Source organism: Thalassophryne amazonica, chromosome 8, assembly GCF_902500255.1.
Source record: "Thalassophryne amazonica chromosome 8, fThaAma1.1, whole genome shotgun sequence".
Taxonomy (NCBI): domain Eukaryota; kingdom Metazoa; phylum Chordata; class Actinopteri; order Batrachoidiformes; family Batrachoididae; genus Thalassophryne; species Thalassophryne amazonica.
In genome coordinates, this window is record NC_047110.1 from 18,372,735 (window position 1) to 18,398,814 (window position 26,080).

Below are 26,080 nucleotides of genomic sequence, written 5' to 3' on the forward strand. Positions count from 1 at the left end.
CCAAACTCTGAATTCAAGCCACAGTTCACAGTGAAGCATGGTGGTGCAAGCATCATGATATGGACATGTTTCTCCTACTATGGTGTTGGGCCTATATATCACATACCAGGTATCATGGATCAGTTTGCATATGTCAAAATATTGAAGAGGTCATGTTGCCTTATGCTGAAGAGGACATGCCTTTGAAATGGGTGTTTCAACAAGACAATGACCCCAAGTACACTAGTAAATGAGCAAAATCTTGGTTCCAAACCAACAAAATTAATGCCTCGCAGATGTGAAGAAATCATGAAAAACTGTGGTTATACAACTAAATACTAGTTTAGTGATTCACAGGATTGCTAAATAAGCAGTTTGAACGTAATAGTTTTGAGTTTGTAGCATCAACAGCAGATGCTACCATTATTGTGAACACCCCCTTTTCTACTTTTTTTTTACTAATAGCCAATTTCATAGCATTAAGAGTGTGCATATCATGAATGCTTGGTCTTGTTGGATTTGTGAGAATCTACTGAATCTACTGGTACCTTATTTCCCATGTAACAATAAGAAATATACTCAAAACCTGGATTAATCCTTATGTATACCAATTGGGTATTGCAAAAGTCTTGCATCTGTCCGTCTGTCTGTGCTCAGCATAAGTCCAGTCCTATTACTGCCAGAGTCTTCAAATTCACATTCTTGGGACACAGATCTTGGACAAGTTCAAAGATGCCTAACCTTGACCTATACTAAGATTTAAAACACACATTCTGTTCCCTTTTATTTTTGAGTGGCTGGAGTGACGGCCAGTCAGAGTAGAGCTGCACTGTGATGTCAGTGGCTGATCTCTCCAAAACCACTTTGTTTTGTGTGTTTATATAACCTATTTCTCATATATTATGTAAAATCTAGCAAGAAATAAACACTTCTAAAACCGATAACAGTTTTTGTAACCTAATAACGCCTCTGAACTTATTTACAAGGCATTTCACTGATGTTAGCATGGTGACATCACAGGCTGGTTAGCTAGCTGCAAAACTTGGTTTCATTTTTGTGTAAATATAACCTGTTTGTCATATATTATGTAAAAGCTAGCAATAAATAAAAATTTCTAAAACTGAAAATACTGTTTTTGTAACCTGATAACACCTCTGGAGTCATTTACGAGACATTTTGAGGTGTTAGCGTGCATGCTAACTTCCTGTGGAGTTGAATGTGTCTCATTAATACCTGCAAATGCACAGAGGGTGATGTACAAATGTTCTTGATTTGCACAACTTCCACTCTTGTCAAAAGCTCATGTACACGCACACACAAGGCCTCCTGCAGACGCTGTTAAAACATAAATATTGTCTTTTGATTGATTGAGGGGCTTGATTGAATATATACAAATGGTACATAAGACAATTATAGACTAAAACAATGAAACTTTTCACAAACTTTGTAAAAAATATTATCTAAAACTAATTAAGTGCCTAAGATTTCATTGTGTTATTACAACTGGCTTTTTCCATGACCTTTCACAGGCCCGTATCCAGACTGGTTTGGACCGAAGCAACTGCATCGGTCAGTTTTTTTTTTTTTTTTTTTTTTTTAACGCATCGTTCGTCATCAGAGAAAAAAAAAATTTGAATAATCCCGAATAGTGCCAAACGTGTCCCTGCGGTGAACACAGCTTTTGATTTGATCCCACAATGCACCACGCAGGTGTACACAGGAAAAGTTATGCAAGGAAAATTGGGCGCTTATTTCAGCAAGAAACTCAGTGGTTTATAAATAGTTTTCAGACAATAGTGTGTTTGAAAGGCATTCTATGATGACTGAAATTACATTTTCGGTGATTTTCTGACCATGCATGTCAACCTATATGGATTGTCCGTAAATTATATGGAATTTTCAGTCTTACGGACGTACAAATAAAGTCAGATATTCAGGGTTTGGTCTGCAGTGGGTCTGTAATCAACAATTTCTGCTGCGCGACTCCTCTTTGAAGCCGTGAACCATTGAAGCAATGCTTCGATCCACTAGCTCGTTGGTTCTTTGATTCGCTGCTCTTCAGAAATGGCAAGTCCGCTTCTTAACCCCTCTCAAAGCCACAAAAATACCGTGAGTCACTTTTGTGTGGATTGAAGTCACTAACTGGGACTCTTGTCTTGTTGCAGTCAAGAAATGAGAATTGTCCTCCGTTCTGTTGGCACAGCTCCAAACGCTGTGCAGCTCTCTGCTGAGAGTCTGCTCGGAATTAATAACTTCAAAACTAATTGTCGCTTTGAATAAAATGACACCTCTTTCCAAACGTTGTAATACAGACAAGAAACTACAATCGACTAAAACGTTTTTTTCCTCCCAAAATGAAACGTGCTGTATTTCTTTACAAATTACATCCTGAAGTGAAGCACAGCAGCTGCAAGAGCTCAGATCCAATGTATAGAAAGTCATTTATGCCAGTAATGTCTAAAGGGAATGCTTTTGGCAAAACTACAGATTTTGTTTATTCCTATTTATGTCCAGAGATCAAGGATCCACCATGTAGAGTTTATGTCCAAAGTTTAAGGATCCAGTGACCAATTTCATATTTATTTACTTTAAGACTCAATAAAATGTTCAATTTCAATTTAATCGGCTTATAAAGTGCCAAATCACAACAAAATCTAAATATACTACAACAAATACATCACAACTGTACACATCACAATTGTGATGTGTACAGTTGTGATGTATTTGTTGTAGTATATTTAGTCATGGACATGATGAATATTGTTACCTGCTGGACTGTTTCTAATTTTGATTGGTATCAATGGAAAACGTCTTCTGTGAACTGTCTGTATCTCAATATATATTATATATAATATATACAGTCGTCTTTTATTGATTTTAGCAATTGAAATAAAATCATATATAGATTCAGGTATAATTGAAAGATTTTGGCAATAAATTTGATCCTGTTTAGTCAATTTTTGTTAGTGTTGTTTTTTTTAGGACATCATATTTATACAAATAAGTGTTCACTGTGGTCCATGAAGTATAATAAATATATTAAAAGAAGTGTAAGTGTATGTTGCACATGAATAAAAGAATGAAGATTATTGAATAACGACGCGTACGATTTTTATTTTATCATTGGACAAAAATGCATCTGTCAGATTTTCACTCTGGATCCAGCCCTGCTTTCCGACCAGGAAACCCATATGGACCTTTTTGAACCCCACACAGATTTATTTGCTCCTGTCCTATGCTGTTACATCAAACCCTCTTTTTAAATTTATTTTGACTCTTAAACTCGTATGTCAGTCTAAAACAATGAGCTGGGTAGTCCTGTTCTAAAGTACCTCCTTTTCCTTCTTATTGGATCACTAGTTCTCTGGCATTCTGTGAGTTGATGCTTCTGTACTTTGGTTTAAGTTCAACATGCCAGAAAGACACTTTCTGCCATCAGTATCTACTGAAAACTTTATTTCTTTTGACATCAACTGATAAAGACTGACGCCGTGTTCATTGAACCTGTCTGGTCAGTAAGAAAACACTGATGTTAGTACGGGGGCCCAGAATCGTAAAATACACAACCAAATCAGTGTGGGGCAGATTTTCGGGCGGGGGAGTTAACACTTGTTGCAGACTGCCATTGATTGTGTTGTAATCAATAGCAAACATTTAATCATTTACTTATTATGAAGAGCCATTTGGTTTGATTCAGATCCATATAAGATGTTGTGGTACTTCTTTGGGTGGATGATAGGAGATGTCTCATCTCTGTCTAGTCAGCCATGAGTCTGTTTTTCCCTTATCTTAAGGTAAACTCTTTCACACAACTAGCACAAGCTACGTTGGCAAAGTGACACTGTATAGGAAAGCTGGACAACTTACCCAAAGTGGGTTGTCATGTGGCACAGGACCAGAACTGAAATGGCATATAGACAGCTCAGCTGCTTCTATTGCTACGTTTTACTTCTGACAGTAAACCCTCTGGGTCTAAGTGTAGTTTCCAGATTTTTATTATTATTATTTTTAATATGGCTTCATAAATTTGCCTTTTGAAAGTTAAATTTCTCTCAGCTCAGTTCAGTGTAATCTTGTTTGTGCCCCTTCACATATGAGTGTTATGGATATTTAACTTTAAAAAAAAATTCATTTACAAAGGAAGTGCTAGGGATGGGACTCGCGAGCTGATTCCAAATTTATCAAGGTATTGGAATCATATGCTTCAGACGTCAGAGCCTCGTATTAATGTTGTTCCCACACTTCTATGTTGCAAAAAATATACATGTCATGGTGTCACATGTAGCATCATAACATCAAAATCTGCATCTAGTAACAAGGAAAAATGGCTGTATTGATGTACACACACATTGTTTTAACACGGAAAATTGATAAGGGCATCCCCCCCTTTTTTCTTTTTTTTTTTTAACTGTAAGTGACTTGAGCCTGGTCATGTTTCTGCACATCTAACAGTGCAGAATGTTGGTCACATGTCAGAAATAAATTTCACTTGTCATGACTCCACAATGCTCCATAAGTCAGAAAGGACAGCATGTCCTCCATGGGACAGACACTGTGGCTTAGTGAGCTTTCACTCTAGGAAATGATCTAAATCCAAATAGTTGTGGAAAAGAAACCAGTGAATTTGTTTTGAGGGGAAACTTTGTTCTGCCCCCAAATATAGACGCTTGTTCTATTTTGGGTAACTCTGAAGTAAATGTTCTGTTATTGTCTGTACACCCCCCTTGCCCCGCCCGTCCTGATCAAGCTTTTATTTTAGTCGACTTTGATATTACCCACGTGACTTTGGTTCTGTGCTATTTAAAGCTGTGTGTCTCTTTATTTTTTGAATGTGGGTGGATGGATGAGAAGATGTATATGTGTGTGTGGGGGGTGCCTTTAAATATTCTGCAGCATCCCCCCCCCCTCCTTTGAGGAGGGAGGGGCTGCTTGTTGATAGGCGAGTTTGGGGTGCGACAGATTACATAACAGCGTGTAAGAAGAGTGGGGCATTTGAGCACTGCAGTCTCTCCTCACTGAGAATCTCCATTAAGAATTTGGTTTTGGCTTCCTTTTTTTTTTTTTTTAAGTTGTAATGTGCAACATTGGAAAATAAAAGCATCTCACTTCATGCAGGCACCCCATCGCCACCCCACCAATAATTAATTTAAGATCTTTGTCACCGATTCTGAGCCGGTGTGGCTTCACATAGATTTTTCTGCCCCCACCCCATCTAAATCCTGCAGTGTTCATATTGTTGTTGGCGCTATAGGTGGCGCACTGAAGATGCAGCCTGGTTGTCGTGGTGATGGCAGTAGGGGATCTTGTTGGTATGCAGGTGCTGCAACAGGCAGGTAGCTCCCAGATGAGGCAGTGCAGGCGCACTGCTATTTTTACTCCTCCTGCTGCTTTTTTTAGACCCTCGGAATACTGAGCAGGTAGGGGCTGCTCCGCTGCTGAGGAGGGAGGGAGCCAGAACAGGCTCAGGGATGTCAATACCTCTGGACGTGATGTGCACCACTAACCGCAGCAGAGCTGCAGTGCAAACGCGCCCTCATCAGGGCGCTTCAGGGCTTGCATGGCATGTGGCGGAATGGTGGCTGATGGGATTGAATGAGAGTCACGCTCACATTTGTCTTCAGTGGTTACATCAACACGCTTCCATTCTTTGTTGTTGGTGCGTCTTTCAGCATCAGTAGCACTGCTGTCAGTGGCGTGCTTGCTTGCGTAGGCCTCTTTTCTTTTCTTTTTTTTCTCTCTACATGCTGTTGCGTTACATTTGTGACACACACACGTGGGGATGTTCACGTGAGTGGAATTAATTCCTGCTGGGAGCAATGGGATTTGTGCACATGAGACTGAATCCACTTAAAGGGGTTTGTGCTGGGTTAGGATGAGATGAATGAGTGATGGCTAGTTTTTGTTTGTGGCAGGAGGAGGTCAGAGGTCACGTGTTCATCCCTGGCTGCTCTTTATCTGAACAATAACTCTCTCACTGTGGCTTTTTTGTAACATTGAGGAGGAGTTGGTCTTTGATGGACTTCAAGGTGGATCCACCTCCATCTGATACACTCCTCCTGGAAAGAATAAATGAATGAATAATCACCACTCAGCTAAATGTCACTAAAAGCTACGGCCTTGTTTGTTTTGTTTTTTTTTCCTTCAACAAAGGTTAGACTTGAGCAGGAAGAGGTGTGCACGCTTTTGGGTTTAAGCCAAGTGGTCGACTGTTTCTTTCGTTATTTTTGACTCCAGAGGTGCTCTACACTTTAACCCCCCCCCCCCCCCCCCCACACACACACACACACACACACGTGTATTGAGAAAATCATCCTATTATATAATGGTAATGGGTAGGAGTGCAATCATTCATATGTGCAGTGGGGGGGATGCACACAGTGGAAAATCACAACTCGGTTCATTGTGTTTAGAAATCTATTGGAATTCTCTACGAATCCTGTAGACTGACTTTATTTGTTTCATTCATTTGCTCTTTTTAATGGATGGGGTGTTCATATGCATCAGCTTTTGGCCATGTACTCGGCTGATTATTTTCATTAGTTTTAGGTTTTGGAAAGACCTAAGTGTAGGCCCTTTGAGTCCATTCCCTCTACTTTAGCAACTCTAAAAGAATGTCTATAATCTTGTAACTCAGCAGATTGAAATAGCATCCAGTGAGGTTGTTGAAGACACCAGATCAAGTAAAAACAACTTTGTTTTTCTTATACAATATCCTATAGATGTGTCTGCCACCTGCTGCTGGATGGATGGTGGATTAGGAGCAGGTGTGGCTGTCTGTAATAGATTCATTGCTTCTGCTGAGAAATGCAAAAAAAAAACAAAAAAAAAAAAACAGTAGTAAAGTTACTTACCTATTGGTTTACAGTGGTTACATTTTGTCATACCACTGCACTACCCCCCTGAAAGGATTTTGTACTTGTGACTGTCCTGGATCAAGACTACGATCCCACGTTTCATTGACTTCCTGGAATCTGCTATCCAATTAAAAAGACTATCAGAGTGAGATTAATTGTTGTCAAATCCAAAGAGGACTCAACAACCAGTTTGTCTCAGATTTGCTCAGATGACATCCAGTTTAATATGGACTCAGCGGTGTTTCATATCATTCCACAGGTGAATAATAGTTCTTTTTAAAGGCCTTGGGAGGAGGAGAAGTTTGACTTTTTCTGTCATGTTGAATATTTTAACCTCAAAGTAGAAATGGATCCATCCTTAGAGAGGAGCTTTTTTGATCAATTAAAAACTAGTGATAATCAAAATTATTATTCTCCCCCACCCAAATGATCTGTGAATGATTTCAGCTCTACGCATAATGATAAAATTGGGGGGCACAGTGCACAGAAAACTGCACAGAATTAATTTTTTTTAAAGATTCTGTGAAGGAAGTGCCAGTATATAAATAGACTTGTTCGGAAATGTCTTCATATTTTTGAAAATTCATGAGTCTTATCATGTTGCTCTGTTTATTCATAATTTTATGATGCCATGCTTAATTGAAAGTAATTTTAAATTCTACAAAGTTGCTTCCATTGTGTCTGAACATGGGTCTCAAGCTTAGTCAAGATGGCTACAAGCAACATACTTGATACGGCTGCACATTCCTGAACTGCTCAGTATGCTTTCATTATCCTGGAAATTCAGAACAACTTTCAAAACATGGGTGTTTCAAAGAATTCAGCATAGCATTTCAGGTTTGCCATGAATAATTTGTAGTAAAGTTGAAAAATTTTGCTGTTATCCCCATGTATGTGTCATTCCTGTTTATTTTCAGTTCTTTTTTTTTTTAATTATGTATCCGGTGCATCCGAAACATATTCACAACACTTCACTTTTTCTGCAGTTTATGTTGCAGCCTTATTCCAAAATGGAGAAAATTCTTCTTTTTTTTTCCCCCTCAGAATTCTACTCACAATGCCCCATAATAATGGACTGCATTTATATAGCGCTTTTCCATCTGAATCAGACGCTCAAAGCGCTTTACAATTATGCCTCACATTCACCCCGATGTCAGGGTGCTGCCATACAAGGCGCTCACTACACACCGGGAGCAATAGGGGATTAAAGGCCTTGCCCAAGGGCCCTTAGTGATTTTCCAGTCAGGTGGGGATTTGAACCCATGATCTTCTGGACTCAAGCCCAACACCTTAGCCACTAGACCATCACCTCCCCATAATAATGATGTTGTTGTTCTTCCCAAATTATGTCCAGTCAATTGAATTTACACCAGATGGACGCCAATTAAACTGTAGACACATTTCAAGGGGGATCAGGGGCAACAGGATGCGCCTAAGCTCCATTTTGCACTTAATGCCAAAGGCAGTGAATACTTTACTTATGTAAAGTAGTGTTCAGAATAATAGTAGTGCTATGTGACTAAAAAGATTAATCCAGGTTTTGAGTATATTTCTTATTGTTACATGGGAAACAAGGTACCAGTAGATTCTCACAAATCCAACAAGACCAAGCATTCATGATATGCACACTCTTAAGGCTATGAAATTGGGCTATTAGTAAAAAAAAAAAGTAGAAAAGGGGGTGTTCACAATAATAGTAGTGTGGCATTCAGTCAGTGAGTTTGTCAATTTTGTGTAACAGGTGTGAATCAGGTGTCCCCTATTTAAGGATGAAGCCAGCACCTGTTGAACATGCTTTTCTCTTTGAAAGCCTGAGGAAAATGGGACGTTCAAGACATTGTTCAGAAGAACAGCGTAGTTTGATTAAAAAGTTGATTGGAGAGGGGAAAACTTATACGCAGGTGCAAAAGATTATAGGCTGTTCATCTACAATGATCTCCAATGCTTTAAAATGGACAAGAAAACAGAAAACAACCATTAAAATGGATAGAAGAATAACCAGAATGGCAAAGGCTCACCCACTGATCAGCTCCAGGATGATCAAAGACAATCTGGAGTTACCTGTAAGTGCTGTGACAGTTAGACGCCTGTGTGAAGCTAATTTATTTGCAGGAAACCCCCCCAAAGTCCCTCTCTTAAATAAGACATGCAGAAGAGGTTACAATTTGCCAATTTGAAGAGGTCATGTTGCCTTATGATGAAGAGGACATGCCCTTGAAATGGGTGTTTCAACAAGACAATGACCCCAAGCACACTAGTAAACAAGCAAAATCTTGGTTCCAAACCAACAAAATTAATGCCTCGCAGATGTGAAGAAATCATGAAAAACTGCGGTTATACAACTAAATACTAGTTTAGTGATTCACAGGATTGCTAAAAAAAAAGCAGTTTGAACATAATAGTTTTGAGTTTGTAGCGTCAACTGTAGATGCTACTATTATTGTGAACACCCCCTTTTCTACTTTTTTTTTACTAATAGCCCAATTTCATAGCCTTAAGAATGTGCGTATCATGAATGCTTGGTCTTGTTGGATTTGTGAGAATCTACTGGTACCTTGTTTCCCATGTAACAATAAGAAATATACTCAAAACCTGGATTAATCTTTTTAGTCACATAGCACTACTATTATTCTGAACACTACTGTACTTGTAGTTATTGTTTGCAAAGGCTGTCTGGATGGACTAAATCACACTGTGCACTGTTAACAGCACAGTGAATTAGGCTCATTTGTCAAAGGTGTGCTTTAGTCATGTCCTATAATATATATCCTGATTGGCTGATGGCCGCAGCTTAATTTAAAACAGAATGAGCTTGCGCAGTTGAGGCTGTCCACCCAAAAATGTTCAAAGCATGTTGCTGTAGATATTGTAAGTACTGCATTTTTACTCAGTGGTAGTTTTGTGAACCTGAGATGCAGACGTGCAGTTTTCTTTGAAAGACGTGGAATGTGGTCCGTGCGCTGACTGAGGATGCTTTATCTCTACTTACTGTTCAGACAGATCTTTAGATGTATGCAGTTTTATGACGTACATTGACGTACTCTTGAATGGTTTCAGAGGCCCAATTACCCTACGTGCTGGAGATGAAATGATAGCAGGGTTTAGTTTTCACTGACGTGTGTGTCTGGACAAGATAACTCAAAAATGGCTGAACTGGTTTCTTTCAAACTTGGTGGAAATGTTACGTTGATAGATATCAACAAGTGATTAGATTTTGGAATAGTGTGGTCAAGGAAAACATGAGCCATAAACACTCTAAACTTTATTTTTACATCTCACCAACCAAGAAGCCTAGATGGATGACCTAAAACATATAGTAATCAGCAAAATATTTTGATTTTTTTTTTTTTTTTTGTCTGAATGACTTACAGTGAAGTCACACAGAAGCCATGTGATCAAGTCCTACACAGTTAAAAATACCATCACAAACATATACATATCTCTTGTACTGTATATATTTTATTTGTAGAGCATACAGGGTATGAATCAGATCTCTGATGCCTTTCATTGTGGTAGTGTCTGTTGTACAAGACTTTTTAGAAATGTGTGTGAGAGCAGCCCACTAACTCCAGTCTGACTGGATTTTGATGCTTTCCTGCTTCCAGACATCTTTTTTTTTGTGGGGGTGGTGGGGGCAGTTTTTTTTTAAAATGGGATAAAATGCAAATGGCACAGTTCAGTAATCCAGTGTGCCGTCACCCTGTTTTTTTTTTTTTTTTTTTAAGGGACACGTTGGTGCATGCGGTGTCTTTCCGGTCGTCTCCTCCTCCCATGTCTGCAGCAGCATCCTGCTGTGGTACAGCCCGTGCCCATTCAGGCTTTTCTTCCACGGAGCATTTCATTCTTAACACGGGGGAGGTTTAAAAATAACCAGGGATTCTGCTCCCTTTTCACTTTTGACTTCATGCAATCTCTCCCTCCTCTCATTCACCCACTTATTCTTCTCTCCTCTATTACCATCTCTATTCTCTCATCCTCCTTCACTCATTCGTTCTCTTGCTTCGCTCCACTTCTATTTTTAGCCTCCCCAGGATCCCTCCTCACCCCTCCCTCAGCCTCCTCCTTTCTCCCGCTCTATGTTCGTCATCACTCCCTCCCTCCTTCTACTCCTCTTCATCGTGGCTTTCTGCTCTCCAGCTCTTTGTCAGAGCATGTCCTCTACCTCCATTAATCTTTCATCAAGCTTTTCTAATAATATATTCGTAATGCACAACTGTATTCTTGTTGCCTCCTGTTTTTCTATGTTTTTTTTTCTTTTAATTATCCATCCTCTGTGTCATGTTGGCTGGGTTTGATGGGCAGTGAGTTTAAAAATAGTCTTGCTCACTTGACAAGATGAGAAGTCTGAACACAGGAACATCAGGTTCTGTCTTTATCCTCCTTTAAGTCATGAAGTCTGTGCTGAAATGATCCTTTTCTTCTGTGGAGATGCTCTGGTGTGCCACTGGGTTGCTTGGACACACAGAGTGCCACGTTGCCATGTCTGTAAAGTGATGCAGTCCATCAGAATGAGGGTGATGTCAGTGCATTGTGAAAAATGGGGCAAAAACAAAGTAATGCTGTTAATCCCCCTGCAAAATTCCAGAAATGCTCAGTTTTTGTTTTTCTATGCACAGGCTATAAGCATTTCATTTGAAGTGGAATGATGAAAAAGCTTGTCACACAACTTTACTTGTCTTATGTGGTGTGTTTGTGGTATTGCGGGTGTGTCTGTCTGTTACCCATGAGGACTCGGGCTCAGATTTGTGCAAGGAGCCGTTATGATGGCGGTGTCAAGCAGTCAGACGGGATGTGAAGGCGTGCCGTCACCTCTTGATTAAAGTGCAGTGGACTGGTGTGCAAACATTTGTCAGTAAATACACCAGTGACAAATGTCACAACATGTGGACCCCTTGGAGGAAAATCCAGTTTGGACTGGAGAGTGTAGATTCTTTATTTAGTCCACGGGCCAAGCAGGGGTTCAGTACCACTTAAGGTGACAAAACGATACTTAGAATCCAGCCTCAGTGTACCGTGGCCTACACAAAAATGTAGCACAGCCATCACAGGGTGGCAACTTAGCCAGGTAGAGGTCAATGAAGCATTACAGAGGTCAAAATGACTGAATGTTATGGGGTCAAAATGGTGACAAAGGTCAGTTTCAGTTTGTACAGGGGTCAAAAAGTTAAAGATGCTACAATTTCAGTAAAAAATGATGCAAATTATTGTTTGGGTTAATAAGGTTCAACAGAGGAACAGTAAATGTATCATGTTAGTGAAACATATGTCGTAGAATCCAATGGTCTGTGACCTTGTTTGACCTTTTACTTTGGAGACCAAACATTCAGCACAGTCAAAACTATTCCATTTATTAATCCTTTTATTTCAACCAATAATTTGCTTTTTTTTTTTAACTGAAATTGGAGCAACTTTAACTTTTGACCCCTGTACAAACTGAAACTGACCTTTGTCACCATTTTTGCTGTTTTTACCCCATAACTCCAGAACATTTGCCATAGATAGTCCAAACTATACCTTTTTGGAATTGTTATGATCAGACAAATGATGTGGTATAGTTTTTTTTTTTTTTTTTTTTTTTTTAACATGATTGACGCATTTTTATATTTTGACCTCTAATTCTTCATTGACCCCTACCTGGTTAAAGCTGCCACCCTGGAATGGCTGTGCTACATTTTTGTGTAGGCTATGCTACACTGAGGCTGGATTCTAAGCATTGTTGCGTCACCTTAAGTGGTACCAATTAGGTCAAAACTGATGACAGGCTTAGACTAATTTTCACGGTCTGGTTTCTTGGCATTTATTTAAAAAAAATCTTGACTAACAATCTTGAATAGTTTTAAATGTAAAGAAAAACCTTTGTCGACTTTGTGAAACAGACTGTCATGTGCTGATTTAAATTTTTATTTTTTTGTTTGCAGTTGTGACTGGAGCCACAGATGGAATTGGGAAATCGTACGCAGAAGAGGTGAGTCTCTTTAACTTGAATTTAATTTTATGCAGATATTTAAAGTACATGGGGCACCACAGAGGTTGGGTTGTAGTATCCGTGTCCTGCATTTGGCATGTAGGCTCTTTGACTCGTACTGCCGCTGCTTTAGCTCAGTTTTAGTAATCCACCATTTCATGCAGTGCAGGATGTTTTTTTTTTACAAGGTTAAGCTTTATACAGAACACATTAATATCTGTCTCTGGGTGAAGTTTGAAATTGGTGTCTATGCAAAGCTTCTCCCTGAGTGTGCCGGCTGACATACAGCAACCGTTCTTCTCTGGATAGTATCATGTACGCACAAACATGCTGATCATTGGCTGTCCACAAAGAGAAATTATCACAAAAGCAGTCTGAGTTTGAGGCAGGGACGTGGTGGTCTCGACAACAATGCACAACTTTTTATTGAGTAAATCTAGAGGCTGCCACAGTGGCTGCATTTCCTTTGAGTGTGACGTGACTGAAGGTGGCACAAACATCTTCTCCAAACTCATTTGACCACTAATAGTTCATGAGCCAGTCATGAAGTTTGACCTAATTGGTACCACAGAAGTGGGGGAAAAAAAAACCACAGTTAGAATCCAGCCTCAGTGTATTATGGCCAGTGTTGCCACAGTTACTTTGAAAAAGTAATCCAATTACTGATTACTCCTTGAAAAAGTAACTTAGTTACTTTACTGATTACTCAATTGTAAAAGTAACTAAGTTAGATTACTAGTTACTTTTTTAGTTACTTTCCCCAGCTGCCGACAACAACCCACCTCAACATGACAATGATACCTGTTTTGCCAAAACTCCCTTTATAGTCACCCTTTCTTGACTTCAATGAAAATAAATACTTGTTTTATAAAAAGTAAAATAAAGACCTCTTTCTTGACCTCATATTTAACTGTTGACAGCACTGTAACAGTAAAACTTGCAATTTCAAACCTACATGTTTTATAAATGTAACTATTAAATTCTAACATTTTTCTAACATTTAAATTCTCTCTAAACATTTTACTTGTCGAAATTATTATTATTTTAAGCAATATTAGTAGTTGTAGTAAAAAAACGGCTTCAAAACTGGACCTTTAATCTAGGGGTGTTGAGGGGGGCACATCCCTGCCCCACACCCCCATTCCATCTGGATTCACCCCTGCTTTGGCGTTTGAGCACAAAGAATGGATAACATTTATTTATGCAGAAAACAGGACCAGATTTACAGGTAAGAAAGTTTTATTGCGTTTTCACATCATGTGGTCCTCAGAAAGAGAGTTTAGGTGCATTTGAGTGGAAAATAGTGTTAGTTGTTGACGCGTCGCGGAGGATCAGCTGTTTTTAACGAGACGATACGGAGCGGCTCAGCTCAGAATTCTAAATAAAGGAGGGAAAAAAGTATAAAAATGTCTTTGTAAAGCTCAGTGCAGGTGTGCTGATCACCGCGCTTTAAGATATGAGGACGAGTCGAGCAGCTGCAAAAAACCGTGGATGAAAAGCTCACAGCTAGCTTAAAGTGGGCAGTTCAGTCGAACCCCGACCTCCTGCCCACAGACCAAGTTTAATGCTGCTATCAACCCACAATGAAAAATAATAGTAACGCACAGTGACTTGGAGAAGTAACTTTAATCTGATTACTGTTTTGGAAAGATTAATGCGTTAGATTACTCGTTACTAAAAAAGTGGTCAGATTAGAGTAACGCGTTACCGGCATCACTGATTATGGCCTACACAAAAATGTATGATAGACATCCCAGGGTGGTAGCTGTAGCCAGGTAGGGGTCAATGAAGAATTACACAGAGGTCAAAGTTTAAAAATGCTCCAATCATGTTGAAAACTATATAGGTATAGTTTGGACTATCTGTGATGGAATGTTATGGGGTAAAAACAGCAAAAAAAAAAAAAGGGTGACAAGGTCAATTTCAGTTTGTACAGGGGTCAATGGTTAAAGTTGCTCTAATTTCAGCAAAGAATTATGCAAATTATTGGTTGAAATAAAAGGATCAATAAATGGAATAGTTTTGACTGTGTTGAATGCTTTGTCTCCAAAGTATAGGTCAAGCAAGGTCAACATCCATTGAATTCTGACATGTGACATATGTTACCCTGTAACATAACTAAGCATGACAGATGGTGCAAACTATTTTTTTTTTTTTTTTTTTTTTTTTTTTTTTTTTTTTTTTTTTTTGCCCATAACTCCAGAACATTCCGCTATAGAGTCCAAACTATACCTTTTTGGAATTATGATCAGACAAGTAATGTGATATAGTTTTCAACATGATTGGAGCATTTTTACAGCTACAGCTATCACCCTGAGATGGCTATCATACATTTTAGTGTAGGCCATGATGCACTGAGGCTGAATTCTAAGTGTTTCTTCCCCTTAAGTGGTACCGAAAACCTGCTTGGCTGATGGACTATAATTACCATGGCTAGGGTTAGAGCTGAGGTTACGTTCAGGAGTGGTACTGCAAGTCCTATATCAGCCCTGAGGCCCATGGGTGCCGATACTGTAGCCCGACCCCCGCCCCCTGGATGGTATGCCAAGTTACTTCCCCAGCTAAGGTTGGTACCTTTGTACATGTGGGTGGATTGGGACAATGGAGATGAAGTGTCTTATCCACACACAGGTCGTGTGACTGGAAACCAAACTCTGCTAGTCATCTGTCTAGACCAGGGGTGCCCAAGTTTGGTCCTCAAGATCTACCTTCCTGACACTCTTGGTTGTCTCCCTGCTCCAACACACCTGAATCTAATGAAAGGCTCATTAAAAGCCTGCTAATGAGTCTTTCATTGGATTCTGGTGTGTTGGAATAGGGAAACAACTAAGAGTGTCAGGAAGGTAGATCTTGAAGACCGAACTTGGGCACCCCTGGTCTAGACGATGGTAGTCAAACTCATCCAGTGAGCTACTTGTCTTTTAACCTTTGCCGGTCAGAAAATGTTCCAAAAGTCCTTTGTGATTCTTGCCTCCAACTAGCAGATGTTTGGAAAGAGTACACCAAAACATGTCTGTAATTGGAATGTGGTGACACATAATGGTGTATTTTTAAGAAGAAAAAAAAAAGCCCTGTAACTATCAAGATTAAACTGGTTAAGGTTTTATAAGGGTGTTTTTGGCAAAGAGGCTTTAGAAATAAAGATGAGATTACATGCTCTTCGGCCACCACCTGTATTTTGGTTACCACGGCTTTTCCTGCGCTGCAGTCAGAAGTAAGACCTACTTGAAAATGTCCGAGGTACTCCATCCTCATCAGTTTGCTGTAATACAGCAAACATGGTAGTGGTTTTTTTGGGAACAAACCAAAAGTTTTTAGTTCTCACTCCCTTCTATGGCCACAAATACTGTAAGTTATTATTTTTAATAACAGGCTCTGGTCAAACGTGTCACTAACTGGTGTTTCCTTTGTAGCTGGCTCACAGAGGCTTTGATGTGATGTTGATCAGCCGCTCACAGCACAAACTGGATGATGTTGCCAAATCTCTTGGTAGGTGTGTGTGTGTGTGTGTGTGTCACAGCATCATGGAAACATGTTTGGGGAGGGGGCATGTAGAGAGCATGGGGAGTGGCCTCAGCGCTCGCTTAAGGATGTGCGTATGTGCAGGTGGTGACGTGCAGCCTCCCATCTCATCAGCTCTACTTTCCCAGGCTGTGATGGAAGGGCGTGTCCTCCATGTTAGGAGGAACGCAGTCGGATGGGGATGACTGTGCGGAAGCAGTCTGAGCGTCGCTGTATCAGTATGTTGATTCAATGTAAATACGCATGACGCACTTCATTCTGCAGAAAGGGTGAAGTATGATTTTATAAAGAGCGTATTGTTTTGTAGAGTCACCACCGAGTCGTCAAATCTTGTTTTTCTTGCTCTTTTAACCCCGTTAAGTTCTTTTGTGGCGTTATGAAGAAAACAAAGCAGGATGTGCTTCAGCGTCGTCACTCTCAGAATAAAGAAACCCATTAAATCTCTTTCCTGTTCACACAAAGCTGTGGATGTCATTTTTTTTCCCCCCCTTCTTTCCTTTACGCTCTAGTCTCGTCATATATTCGGTTATTTTCTGGCTTGACTCCAGATTTCACCAGAGACTTGATGGCGAAAGCCAGCTCCTCGACTTGCTCTCTTTCCATCTGTCTCTGACGTCTCCCACAGCGTAATTTCCCCCGTCGTGCCTCAAGCCCACAGAGGGGGCTGCTGGGTAGTCACGAGCAGGGTGTGGCGTGCCAAACTACAACACTCCTCCCTCACGGTTAGTCTGACACAAACCACCCTCCTCACTGTGTAACCGGGCAGTGCACGCTGTCCCACCCATCACTCAGCCGTCACCCCCTACAGTTAAACACGCACAATGGCAAACCCAAAATACTCACATTTTGCAGCTCCTTCTTATTTGAGTTTCTTTTTTGGAGTGTTTATCTTTGTTTAATCTTATCTCTCATATTTGTGGTGAGTATAAATCGTGGGAGGAGTGGATTTCTGAGGTTTGGACCAGGATGCACACACACATCCCAGGAATGTTTCTCTCATGTGCCTCTGCCACCTATCAGCTACAGAAGTCTTTCAACAATAAATTCTAATTGCAGCAGCTACGTCAAATGTGGGTTTGGGGGTGGGGGGGGTTGGGGGGTAGCAGTGTTTGTCTATTGGTACACAGTGCCCTCTTCAGTTTGAGCTTGACAGCAATAGGTCTTCAACTTAAGATGTATGGGGGGGGGGGTGTTATTGTGCTATTTTTGGAAGAATAACTCAAATGATCACAAACTTATCTTCACTCTGGTTTGACAAATCTGTTGATTTGTGGGGCAACTTGAAGTTCTACAGTTTTGTAAAGAAAATGGACATTTTCTTTGCTGAGCTCTGTCTGTTCCGTCTTTGCAGAGGAGCGGTACAAAGTGCACACGAAGACCATTGCAGTCGACTTTGGTCAAGCAGACATCTACCATAAAATTGAGGTTGGGCTGGCTGGTCTGGAGATTGGCGTTCTTGGTAAGGATTCCAGTTCTCTGAAGCTCTGTGTCGGTGCAGAAAAATCAGAGTGGATTTCTCTTTGTTCTGCAATTAACAGTTACAGCTCGTACATTGACACATCTGTATTATCTGGAGTTAAGTTGCAAGTTGCACCTGTCAACAAATGCCTCTTGAAGAGGGGGGAAGAAAGTGTTGCAGTAGTAGCTCTTCAATTTGGGATTTTTGTGTTGTTGCAGTGTATTACTGGCATTTATTCTTTAATTGTTAATTTTAGGGCCTTAATTCCTGGGAAGGTTCTATATAAATAGTTATTATAATTAGGGAATAACCTTGTTGTGTCTGATTTGTGGATGTTAATGCTGGATTTCATAGTCGCAAACTGAATTTTACCAGTAAAACAGCCATTTACGACCGTAATCCAGCATTAATATCTGTAAATCAGACACAAGGGGGTTATTCTCAATCTAATCCAATTCCGATGTTTGCACGGATCCATGTCCACTGCTGAAGACTACATGTTAATCCGCATAATATATTTTGGTAAAAACGTTACGCAGACGAAGGGTGTGGACGGCTCGTCAAAGCTTACCGTGGCAACGGCATCTTCATGCCAAACTAGAAATTCTGTGAGCAGAATCCACATCACTACTTTTGTATGGTAGCTTAAATTAATCCATTTTGATATTGTTGCTCTGCCAGTTGTTTTTTCTTTGTTTAATGGCGGTTGGGAACCTTTTGCGCTCAGCTGGCAGTGCCATATTGTTTACATCGGCATAGCAACGCGCGTGGACAGGGCATGGAGTAACACATTCAATGTGAAATGGTTTTAATATTTTGCCACCGTTTACACGATATTTTATGGTCTGTAATTTACTACGATTAACAAATCAGATTTGTGGAAAAAATGTAATTGGATTAGAATTACTGTTATTAGTAACAAATGTGATTTTTCAGTACATAACTGCCAATAGAATACAAGTTGCAAATATAATAAAATGCAAATAAAATAACTTTTGCCTTCAGTACTGTAGTCTTGAATCAACAGGATTGTGTTAGACAACATTTGAGCAATGATAGATCTCATCAGATGTCTTAATACAGATATCTAGCAGATCTAAAAGAGCTGCTGAGGTGTGTAAGGACCACCCTGTTTGTGTTTGTCTTAAATGGAGAAACTGCTGTTGCTCCTCTGACAAGGGGTGTTTCTCCTCCTGACATGGACAGTCTGGTAGATGTGACACATCTTTTTGTGGTGTCAAGTGAAGAAAAAGCTGAGCCATGAAGCCAGACTCTCAATTTACTAGTCGAGTTACACTCCTATTCTCATCTGTGGATGTGATCTTTTGCTGATGACCAAAAGAGACTGGTCACAGATACAAATGGCGGAAATGAAAATCCTCTGCTGGTTATCTGGGCTTACACTGCAGGACACGGTGAGAAGTGCTAATCAAATCAATTTTATTTATATACCGCCAAATCACAACAAACAGTTGCCCCAAGGCGCTTTATATTGTAAGGCAAGGCCATACAATAATTACGGGAAAACCCCAACAGTCAAAACGACCCCCTGTGAGCAAGCACTTGGCAACAGTGGGAAGGAAAAACTCCATTTTAACAGGAAGAAACCTCCAGCAGAACCAGGCTCAGGGAGGGGCAGTCTTCTGCTGGGACTGGTTGGGGCTGAGGGAGAGAACCAGGAAAAACACACACCAATTAGCTAAACTGCAGGATTGTCTTACAGACATAAAGACATGGATGACCTCTAATTTCCTGCTTTTAAACTCAGATAAAACTGAAGTTATTGTACTTGGCCCCACAAATCTTAGAAACATGGTGTCTAACCAGATCCTTACTCTGGATGGCATTACCCTGACCTCTAGTAATACTGTGAGAAATCTTGGAGTCATTTTTGATCAGGATATGTCATTCAAAGCGCATATTAAACAAATATGTAGGACTGCTTTTTTGCATTTACGCAATATCTCTAAAATCAGAAAGGTCTTGTCTCAGAGTGATGCTGAAAAACTAATTCATGCATTTATTTCCTCTAGGCTGGACTATTGTAATTCATTATTATCAGGTTGTCCTAAAAGTTCCCTAAAAAGCCTTCAGTTAATTCAAAATGCTGCAGCTAGAGTACTGACGGGGACTAGAAGGAGAGAGCATATCTCACCCATATTAGCCTCTCTTCATTGGCTTCCTGTTAATTCTAGAATAGAATTTAAAATTCTTCTTCTTACTTATAAGGTTTTGAATAATCAGGTCCCATCTTATCTTGGGGACCTCATAGTACCATATCACCCCAATAGAGCGCTTCGCTCTCAGACTGCAGGCTTACTTGTAGTTCCTAGGGTTTGTAAGAGTAGAATGGGAGGCAGAGCCTTCAGCTTTCAGGCTCCTCTCCTGTGGAACCAGCTCCCAATTCAGATCAGGGAGACAGACACCCTCTCTACTTTTAAGATTAGGCTTAAAACTTTCCGTTTTGCTAAAGCTTATAGTTAGGGCTGGATCAGGTGACCCTGAACCATCCCTTAGTTATGCTGCTATAGACGTAGACTGCTGGGGGGTTCCCATGATGCACTGTTTTTTTTCTCTTTTTCCTCTGTATGCACCACTCTGCATTTAATCATTAGTGATCGATCTCTGCTCCCCTCCACAGCATGTCTTTTTCCTGGTTCTCTCCCTCAGCCCCAACCAGTCCCAGCAGAAGGCTGCCCCTCCCTGAGCCTGGTTCTGCTGGAGGTTTCTTCCTGTTAAAAGGGAGTTTTTCCTTCCCACTGTAGCCAAGTGCTTGCTCACAGGGGGTCATTTTGACCGTTGGGGTTTTACATAATTATTGTATGGCCTTGCCTTACAATATAAAGCGCCTTGGGGCAACTGTTTGTTGTGATTTGGCGCTATATAAAAAAAATTGATTGATTGAATTGATTTATTGATGGCATGCTCTAATCTCTGTAATAAAATTTTATGGTCAACAGTATCAAAAGCAGCACTGAGGTCTAACAGAACAAGCACAGAGATGAGTCCACTGTCTGAGGCCATAACATCATTTGTAACCTTCACTAATGCTGTTTCTGTACTATGATGAATTCTAAAACCTGACTGAAACTCTTCAAATAGACCATTCCTCTGCAGATGATCAGTTAGCTGTTTTACAACTACCCTTTCAAGAATTTTTGAGAGAAAGGAAGGTTGGAGATTGGCCTATAATTAGCTAAGATAGCTGGGTCAAGTGATGGCTTTTTAAGTAATGGTTTAATTACTGCCACCTTAAAAGCCTGTGGTACATAGCCAACTAATAAAGATAGATTGATCATATTTAAGATCGAAACATTAATTAATGGTAGGGCTTCCTTGAGCAGCCTGGTAGGAATGGGATCTAATAGACATGTTGATGGTTTGGAGGAAGTAACTAATGAAAATAACTCAGACAGAACAATCGGAGAGAAAGAGTCTAACCAAATGCCGGCATCACTGAAAGCAGCCAAAGATAACGATATGTCTTTGGGATGGTTATGAATAATTTTTTCTCTAATAGTTAAAATTTTATTAGCAAAGAGAGTCATGATGTCATTACTAGTTAAAGTTAAAGGAATACTCGGCTCAATAGAGCTCTGACTCTTTGTCAGCCTGGCTACAGTGCTGAAAAGAAACCTGGGGTTGTTCTTATTTTCTTCAATTAGTGATGAGTAGTAAGATGTCCTAGCTTTACGGAGGGCTTTTTTTATAGAGCAACAGACTCTTTTTCCAGGCTAAGTGAAGATCTTCTAAATTAGTGAGATGCCATTTCCTCTCCAACTTACGGGTTATCTGCTTTAAGCTGCGAGTTTGTGAGTTATACCACAGAGTCAGGCACTTCTGATTTAAGGCTCTCTTTTTCAGAGGAGCTACAGCATCCAAAGTTGTCTTCAATGAGAATGTAAAACTATTGACGAGATAATCTATCTCACTCAGAGTTTAGGTAGCTACTCTGCACTGTTGGTATATGGCATTGGAGAACATGAAGGAATCATATCCTAAAACCTAGTTACAGCGCTTTCTGAAAGACTTCTACTGTAATGAAACTTATTCCCCACTCCTGGGTAGTCCATCAGAGTAAATGTTATTAAGAAATGATCAGACAGAAGGGATTTTTCAGGGAATACTGTTAAGTCTTCTATTTCCATACCATAAGTCAGAACAAGATCTAAGATATGATTAAAGTGGTGGGTGGACTCATTTACATTTTGAACAAAGCCAATCGAGTCTAACAATAGATTAAATGCAGTGTTGAGGCTGTCATTCTCAGCATCTGTGTGGATGTTAAAATCGCCCACTATAATTATCTTTTCTGAGCTAAGCACTAAGTCAGACAAAAGGTCCGAAAATTCAGAGAAACTCACAGTAACGACCAGGTGGACGATAGATAATAACAAATAAAACTGGTTTTTGGGACTTCCAATTTGGATGGACAAGACTAAGAGTCAAGCTTTCAAATGAATTAAAGCTCTGTCTGGGTTTTTGATTAATTAATAAGCTGGAATGGAAGATTGCTGCTAATCCTCCGCCTCAGCATTCTGGCAGTTAGTGTGACTCGGGGGTGTTGACTCATTTAAACTAACATTCATCCTGATGTAACCAGGTTTCTGTAAGGCAGAATAAATCAATATGTTGATCAATTATATCATTTACTAACAGGGACTTAGAAGAGAGAGACCTAATGTTTAATAGACCACATTTAACTGTTTTGGTCTGTGGTGCAGTTGAAGGTGCTATTTTTTTTATTTTTTTTTTAATGCTTAAATAGTTTTTTACTGGTTGGTGGTGGTCTGGGAGAAGGCACCGTCTCTACGGGGATGGGGTAATGAGGGGATGGCAGGGGGAGAGAAGCTGCAGAGAGGTGTGTAAGACTACAACTCTTCCAGGAGAGACTCAGCAGCAGCTGCTTCTTTGCATTGAAAGGAGCCAGCTAAAGCAGTATGGATATCTGGTGAAGATGTCATCTGGTTGTCTCCTTAGGGAGGTCTTCCAGGCAAGTCCAACTGGGAGGAGGCTGAAGGTATAAGATCTCCCAGCTGGCTTGGGAACGCCTCAGGATCCCCCAGGAAGAGTTGGAGAACATGGCAGAGGATGGGGAAGTGTGGGATGAGCTGGTTGGTCTGCTGCCCCTCAGACCTGGGGAAGCACTTTACAAATAAATGACTGTTGCAGGAGTTCAGTGAACAGTTTCAGGCCTGAATGGGCTTTTTCCAGCATCGTTCCTGCATACGCACACGTGGAACTGTGGCACTGTAAAGATGTTTAATGTGAAGCCCTGAACATATTTAACTCTAAAAGGTAGCGTGTAAAAACAGTTTGCACAAAATGAGTCGTTGAAGAAAGGATCTGGTTTTTCTGGGGTGTGTCCAACTGTCAAAGGTCCATCATATACAAGAGACGAAGAATGCAAACTAGTCGAGGTTTTTGGAACTTTCTAGGATGCTGTACTGCGATGTACATTGTTTCTTGCTGGTTCTACCTAGTGGTAAATCAAAGAAATTTGGACACGATCCTTATAGACCTTTGTTTTGATGGAAACTTTATTTTCCACAGTTTGGAAAGTTGCCTTTTAGTTTAACCATAAAACATATTCTAAAAATGCCAAACATAATAACAGTAACCAACTGTAAAAAATACATCTAGATGACAGTTCATACATGCTATACACCGTTCCTATAAATAAATTTAAAACTCAAATCTTTATAATGAATTCTGTTGAATGTATCTCCCCCCACACACCCAGACTATAGAAAACCCTAAGCCAGTGTTGTATAGTAAAGTAATAATACTTCACTACTGTACTTAAGTACGTTTTGGGAGACTTTGTACTTTACTTGAGTTTTCTAAATTCAGCTTACTTTCACTTTTACTTCACTACATTTCCGACCTTAATTGCATACTTCTACTCCAATACATTTTCTATGCGCCATGCCGTTACTCGTTACCAAAAGAAAAAACACACATGAAAAGAAGTCGTGTTTTCACCCAGAGACACCACTGATTACTAGTGACTGTAACGAAGTCAGGCCTATTTATTATGAGGCATGTCCGGTAGGCTTTTTTGCAGTTGCGCACTTGGGGGTTGTTTGTCAGGAAAATGATCATTTCTCTACATTGATTACAGACCTGCAGCGGGTCTGTAATCAACTTTTCTGCAGTGCGGCTTTGCTTTGAATGTTGAACCAATTGAAGCAGTGATTCGCAGATCGAAGCAGTGCTTTGATCTACGATTCGTGGATTCATTGTGGATTCAAGCTGCTTCTTAGTAAAAGGCACATGGCAGCCCACCTGGAGTTTGCCAAAAGGCACCTGAAGGACTCTCAGACCCAGAGAAATAAAATTCTCTGGTCTGATGAGACAGACTGAATTCTTTAGTGTTAAGGAAACCAGGTAACTTCCCTACAGTGAAGCATGGCGGTGGCAGCATCATGCTGTGGGGATATTTTTCAGCAACAAGAACTGGGAGACTACTGTAGTTGGGATTGAGGGAAAGATGAATGCAGCAATGTACAGAGACATCCTGGATGAAAACCTGCTCCAGAGTGCTCTTGACCTCAGACTGGGGTGACGGTTCATCTTTCAGCAGGACAGTGACCCTAAACACACAGCCACGATATCAAAGAAGTGGCTTCATGACAACTCTGTGAATGTCCTTGAGTGGCCCAGCCAGATCCCAGACCTGAATCTGTTTGAAAATCTCTGGAGAGATCTGAAAATGGCTGTGCACCGATGCTCCCCATCCAACCTGATGGAGCTTGAGAGGTGGTGCAAAGAGGAATGGACAAAACTGCCCAAAGATGGGTGCACCAAGCTTGTGGCATCATATTCAAGAAGACTTGAAGTTGTAATTGCTGCCAAATGTGCATCAATAATGTATTTGGCAAAGGGTGTGAAAACTTATGGACATGTGATTTCTTAGTTTTATTTTTAATAAATTATTTATAAATTATAATTAAAATTAACAAATTATTTCATTTTGTCATTATGGGGTGTTTGAGTAGAATGTTAAGGGGAAAACTAAACTTTGGAATAAGGCTGTAGCATAATAAAATGTGAAAAAGTGAAGTGTTGTGAATACTTTCCAGATGCAGTGGAAATAGAAGTCCAATGTCTAGAATAAGTCCTGTGTGTATGCTTTTATACATGCAAAGCAGATTTAACAAAGGTATTGCACATATGTGACTTGGTGGGGTTTGTCAGTAATCCCCCCGTCCATTCCTGGAGCCTTGATCAGCTATCTTAGCTAATTATAGGCCAATCTCCAACCTTCCTTTTCTCTCAAAAATTCTTGAAAGGGTAGTTGTAAAACAGCTAACTGATCATCTGCAGAGGAATGGTCTATTTGAAGAGTTTCAGTCAGGTTTTAGAATTCATCATAGTACAGAAACAGCATTAGTGAAGGTTACAAATGATCTTCTTATGGCCTCGGACAGTGGACTCATCTCTGTGCTTGTTCTGTTAGACCTCAGTGCTGCTTTGATACTGTTGACCATAAAATTTTATTACAGAGATTAGAGCATGCCATAGGTATTAAAGGCACTGCGCTGCGGTGGTTTGAATCATATTTGTCTAATAGATTACAATTTGTTCATGTAAATGGGGAATCTTCTTCACAGACTAAAGTTAATTATGGAGTTCCACAAGGTTCTGTGCTAGGACCAATTTTATTCACTTTATACATGCTTCCCTTAGGCAGTATTATTAGACGGTATTGCTTAAATTTTCATTGTTATGCAGATGATACCCAGCTTTATCTATCCATGAAGCCAGAGGACACACACCAATTAGCTAAACTGCAGGATTGTCTTACAGACATAAAGACCTGGATGACCTCTAATTTCCTGCTTTTAAACTCAGATAAAACTGAAGTTATTGTACTTGGCCCCACAAATCTTAGAACATGGTGTCTAACCAGATCCTTACTCTGGATGGCATTACCCTGACCTCTAGTAATACTGTGAGAAATCTTGGAGTCATTTTTGATCAGGATATGTCATTCAATGTGCATATTAAACAAATATGTAGGACTGCTTTTTTGCATTTGCGCAATATCTCTAAAATTAGAAAGGTCTTGTCTCAGAGTGATGCTGAAAAACTAATTCATGCATTTATTTCCTCTAGGCTGGACTATTGTAATTCATTATTATCAGGTTGGCCTAAAAGTTCCCTAAAAAGCCTTCAGTTAATTCAAAATGCTGCAGCTAGAGTACTGACGGGGACTAGAAGGAGAGAGCATATCTCACCCATATTGGCCTCTCTTCATTGGCTTCCTGTTAATTCTAGAATAGAATTTAAAATTCT

At 40.0% G+C, this 26,080-nt stretch overlaps 1 protein-coding gene and 1 long non-coding RNA gene across 2 annotated transcripts in view; one reads left to right on the forward strand and one right to left on the reverse strand.

The window, feature by feature from the left end:
* hsd17b12a (hydroxysteroid (17-beta) dehydrogenase 12a) overlaps positions 1–26,080 on the forward strand; it is a 63,599-nt gene that overhangs the window by 15,690 nt on the left and 21,829 nt on the right. Inside the window, exons 2-4 of the mRNA XM_034175806.1 lie at positions 12,752–12,798; positions 16,212–16,287; positions 17,672–17,779. Coding sequence (XP_034031697.1) covers positions 12,752–12,798; positions 16,212–16,287; positions 17,672–17,779 — 231 coding nt within the window. The remainder of the gene's footprint in view (positions 1–12,751; positions 12,799–16,211; positions 16,288–17,671; positions 17,780–26,080) is intronic.
* LOC117515311 lies at positions 11,304–12,171 on the reverse strand. Its single transcript, XR_004562123.1, has 3 exons — positions 12,095–12,171; positions 11,712–11,724; positions 11,304–11,316 (listed from the first exon to the last, which is right to left on the reverse strand). It is a non-coding gene; the product is annotated as an uncharacterized LOC117515311 (long non-coding RNA).